This window comes from Lactuca saligna, chromosome 9, assembly GCF_052625555.1.
Source record: "Lactuca saligna cultivar CGN05327 chromosome 9, ASM5262555v1, whole genome shotgun sequence".
In the NCBI taxonomy this organism is placed as follows: domain Eukaryota; kingdom Viridiplantae; phylum Streptophyta; class Magnoliopsida; order Asterales; family Asteraceae; genus Lactuca; species Lactuca saligna.
The window spans coordinates 182,511,329-182,516,440 of NC_136425.1; the positions used below are offsets into that span (position 1 = coordinate 182,511,329).

Here is a 5,112-nt window from a genome sequence, read left to right on the forward strand (position 1 = left end):
TGGATTGTTGATTTCTAATATTGATAGTCCTCTACACTAGGTTGGATTATGATTTTGGTAAATCAATATTTCTTTGAGAAAATATACTATATTGAGTTATGATTAGGAAACCATGATACATGGGAAAGAACAAGTATAGAAATGCTTTTGGTTTTGCATATATAATGTGATACATGTTTTGTTTTCACAAAGAGACATGAAATACAATAAATGTTTTTGCTTTCTTTTACTTTTTGATCTGAATTTCTTTTTCTTTTGTTTTTTGCTTTTGCTTTCTGTTTTTATTATCGATTCTTTTTTATCATATCTTCTTAACCATCGAGAAACACAATTTAGACAAATAGCTATTGAGCATCTTAATCCAATTACTCCAAATTACCATAACCAATTATGAGACTTGAACAAACTAAACTTGTTATACAATCGATTTAATGCAAAATACATTGAAACTAAAAACAGTCTAAAAATAATCATTTGTTCCAACAAAACAATATAACATGAAAATAAGAGTGTAATAATAATATACATCTTCTTCATAACAAAAATAAAAATTCCAAGTTGTAGAACATGTTGTTGTGTATGATTATGCATGATATTTGAGGTTTATAGTTTACCATTTTACCTTTTCCATATTTCATATTTCATATTTCATCAAATATTGGATTCAATGGAGTGATTTGAGATGGAAAATTTGACACGTTGACTGGTATGCCTTCTTGGCTGCAGCCAATTCGAATTTTTTAGTAGCAACTTCATTTTCTTCTAATTTTGTCTGAACAAAAAACCTTATCCACCACGAAGAGCTTCTCAATTTCGCCTATTATAATATATATAAATTCATTTTTTATTATTCAATGTTTCTTTAAATTTCAAATTTGAAGTAATTGGGATCAAGTAAAATATAAAAGAAGACTTACAGGGCGACCAAATTTGGACATTTCAGCCACTTTGACTCTACGTTGACCAGGATAACCTTTATCAAAATAAAATCAACATTACTTTTAGACAAAATTACAAAAATGGTCCCTGTGGTTTGCCAAAAGTCACAAAGTTAGTCCCTGCTAAAAAAAAATTGATGCAAATGGTCCTTGTGGTTTTGCAATACTTGCACAAATGGCCTTTTTTACTAACTCCGTTAGTATTCAGCCGTTAGGGACAGAGTTTGTAAGGACATTTTCGTCTTTTCAAGTATAAAGGGACTGAATTCGTGACAGTTGGTAAACCACAGGGACCATTTGCATCAAAAAAAGATGAAAATGCCCTTAGTTAGTAAAAAGGGCCATCTGTGCGAGTTTTGCAAACCACAAGGACCATTTGCATCAAAAAAAAATTAGCAAGGATTGATTTTGTGACTTTTGGCAAAGCAAAGGGACCATTTTTGTACTTTTGTGTTAGTTTTATATAAAATATAAGTATTCATAAGTGCTAAAAAAACTCACCAGAGAGAATAACAAATCCATCTGAAGATACTCTTGCTAATTCTGGAAGAGTTTTGTTGAGGTACCTTGGTGACAAATAGTCAAGAGCATCCGATACAATAACAAGAGAAAATGATTTTGATTTATAAGGAAGAGGAAACTTAATATCAGCAACTCTAACAATCCCTTTTCTTATAAGGCTTTTGCAGTTTGCATCACTTTCATCTAAATCATAAGGTTCAAGACCCCATGCTTCTGTATCTTCTTCTTTCAATAATTTGGACACCACTGAACATGAATCGGGACCCACGTGTAGAACTTTATGCATGCTGTCACCATATGCTTTTTTTAGATATGGTAATGCTTGATTAATCTCTGCTGAACATGAAACACCACCTGCATATTCAACATATCAGAAAATTCATAATCATTGAATAGCAAGTTAGCAAACATAAAGATAACTAATTGTTATTATTATCTTAAATGGTTTACCTTCAAGCCTACTTAGAGCTACTTTATCAATATTGCTTCCACCTGTTGTTACAAAGATAAGTTTGATATAAGTTTTTGGTTCATGGAGATAGGAGAAGAATAGAAGATAGATTTTTTTTTTTTAGCCAAAAGAAATTTATATGTACTAACCTGAACCACTATAAACATAGCCAATTATGAGAAAAGCTCCCTGAAAGTTTTGAGAGAAGGGAAAGTCTCACTCAGTATTTGAGTTAAGAAAAGAAGAACATGAGTAACAGATGTTACAATAGATGGAAAAGCTTTAAGAGGTGTGATTACCACAAGAACAAGGCCAATGGATAAGAAAGGGGAAGGGCGTGATTTTGGATTCAAGGATCCCATAAAGGGGATGCCAGTTCCATCACCCAAACGCCTTGATAAACTAGCTGGCCTCCTTGACATCTGTATATGTTGTGATTCACCTGCGGAAAAATGTTTAACTCGTTTTGTTATGAAACTGAAACAATGGTGACTTTGAAAGAGCAATGGATCCAATATCAGTGACAAATGGGGTGTTCCACAATTTTAATTCAATAGCTGAGATTTAGTATCCTAAATGGCTAAATCAATCCGTTAATTTTAATTGTTCTGTAGCTGACGAACATTTCACTAATCTAAACTAACACAGTCGTTTCCAAAACCCGCTGATGGATAATTTTACTCGTGATAAGTATCCAGTTAAAATAAGCGAGACTCAAAATCCTCTTCGAAGAAAAACGGGAGAACGAAAGTGTCCCGAACTAACACATTAAGCGACTTAACCACTTGGTATGAATGTATGACGAAAACCTAACGCAGCATTATTCACGTCGTTTTCAGCGCAGAAAAACAAGCAATCAACCAATTTTCTTTACCACTCAATACAAACAACATCAAATTCACTAGAATCGATCAAGTGAAAAGCATTATTCAACTGATTCTGTCTAATTCGTTGTTCATACTGGTATAGTCCTCAAAATTAACAAGAAGATAGTCAGCAATTGATTACACAATTCATCGTAATGCGAGAAACAAACAAAAACCACAGTGCGCGAGTGATGATTATAAAGAGAAAGAGAGAGAGTGTGTGTGTGTAACCTGAATGAAGTCGGAGAGAGCTTGGAGCTTGGAGATCTTGAGTTGAGAGTAGTTATTTGGATCTAGATCTGTGTTTTTTTGCAGTAAAATTGTGCTAAAAATCAAGTGGGGTTGTATGTTACTTTATAATTATCTCTCTAGGATTCTCTCTCTCTCTATCTCTATCGCAAACTGTGATTAAGAAATATATAAACTTGTACTGTAAATTTCTGCGATTTCTGGTGAAAATGACAGGTAAATGCGCACATCGCGCATGTTAGTAGGGACGGGAACCCGCGTTGTCGGTTTAGGCTTTCATTACGCGTTGAGCGAAATGGGCTTTTTTCCTTTAACGTTCCTAAATTGGGCTGGACGCCTATCTAAAAACCCGGCCCATACATGTAGTGAGTTTGAGTTACCTTCAACCCTCACAGCTATCCATCATCACTGTTGTTAACCATCCATCGTTTGTTGCATTCCTTCTTGCCATGCTCCAAAATGTTGAAAATGAATATGGAAAACTATGGGTTCTGTCAAAGTCAAACTTGGTTCATGGTAGTTTTTTTCATTTTCAATTATCGATGTTGATTATGTACAATAATTTCAATTATGTTGTTTTCTAATTGGTTTTTGTTGTAGGCCTATGAAGGATTAATTTGGTTTTTTGGGATTGTTTAAAATTCATCATCATTTTTTCTCAATCTCTCTAAACCCTAGCTACCACCGATTTCCATCTTCCTTGTCTCCATCTTTTCCTCCCTCGATAAGAAACTGTAAAGTAGTCGTTAATCAACACCGAACTTTGAACATCAAAGACTAACAAAAAGGAGAAAGAAAAATTCAACTGTGTTCTGCTTCAGGCTCGTAAACGGGTATGTCTTTTATTTATGATCGTATATGGGATAGAACCAAATTATACCGATTCAGTTTTCAAATCGATTATAAAACCTAAATCTTGGTTCAATGCCACGTATCGATTTAGTTGTCAAAATGATTTTGAATTCATTTTCCATTAAATCTTTGCACGTCTCCTTAAGGGTTTCAGATTTCTCTATGCAGTCGTTTCTTTATATTTATTACTCTTCTCAAATCGGTTTTTATGGGCTTTATGGTTTATAGTTTTATTTAGTTGCGGTTTCAATTTAATTTTGGTCGGTGTTTACCTCTACCAACTTTACAACAATTTGCTAACTTTGTGTTCATTATATGCTTTTAAATCTTTTACTTATTTGGGTGTGTATGTGAATTCTATAGATCTATACACCAACATATTTTTGGCCTAGAGACGCCTCAAAGACAAAACAAAGTAAGTTATGTTTCATATTTTTTTGGCAAAAATCTTTTCAAATTTCATATCCGGGTATAAATAAGAGAGTAAACATTAATCTATCTCACCATTTCTCTCATCTCAATTTACTTACATCTCACTTATGTTCAGAACCACAAAATTGTTGTTCTCTTCGTTATGGTCATCTTTGAATGTTAAATTATTTTGTTGTTCTCTTCGTTATGGTCATCTTTGAATGTTAAATCTAAATTTTGAGTATAATGAAATGCAATTGTATGATTTATTGTTATTTTCCTTATTTCTCTCGGTTTCTATAACGCCCGTAAATTCGGGCTAGTCAATTTAGAGATAATAAACATTAAAAATGATTTTTTTATAGAAGATTATTTAGAATAAATAATCTTAACCGACGTTATAGTATATGTCAAAATGACTTCGTGAATATAAAGAACACTGAAATCCGACTTATAACGAACAGTTATGACCCATCGAAGTTTCGCGATTAAACTAACACTGCTCCGCGTATCGTAAAAAGTAAATTTATGATAAAATACTTTTTAGCCTTAGATATTTAGAAGGAAAATTGTAGTAGACGTTAAACCGAGAAAATATATATAAAGAACGTCTAAATCAGAATTCGTTAAAGGAAGTTATGATTTTTCTAAGGTTTAGCATAAAAGCACAACACGGAAAACGAATTGAATATCTCGTTAATAGGAGTTCAACGATATAACGACAGTCGAAACGAATATCGGATAAAAAAGTTATGAATTTTTAACGGACTTTAAGTGTCTAAGTCTGTTAAAATATAACTTTAAAAATAAAGTCAAAATTAGC

At 32.8% G+C, this 5,112-nt stretch overlaps 1 protein-coding gene across 1 annotated transcript; it reads right to left on the reverse strand.

Moving 5' to 3' along the window:
- Positions 1-427: 427 nt before the first annotated feature.
- Positions 428-3,147, reverse strand: LOC145017109 (putative pectin methylesterase CGR3). Its single transcript, XM_078975189.1, has 7 exons — positions 3,009-3,147; positions 2,211-2,353; positions 2,061-2,100; positions 1,911-1,952; positions 1,440-1,814; positions 918-973; positions 428-817 (listed from the first exon to the last, which is right to left on the reverse strand). Exons 2-7 carry the CDS (start codon positions 2,331-2,333, stop codon positions 665-667), a joined length of 789 nt encoding a protein of 262 aa, XP_078831315.1. The 5' UTR covers positions 2,334-2,353; positions 3,009-3,147; the 3' UTR covers positions 428-664.
- Positions 3,148-5,112: the final 1,965 nt, after the last annotated feature.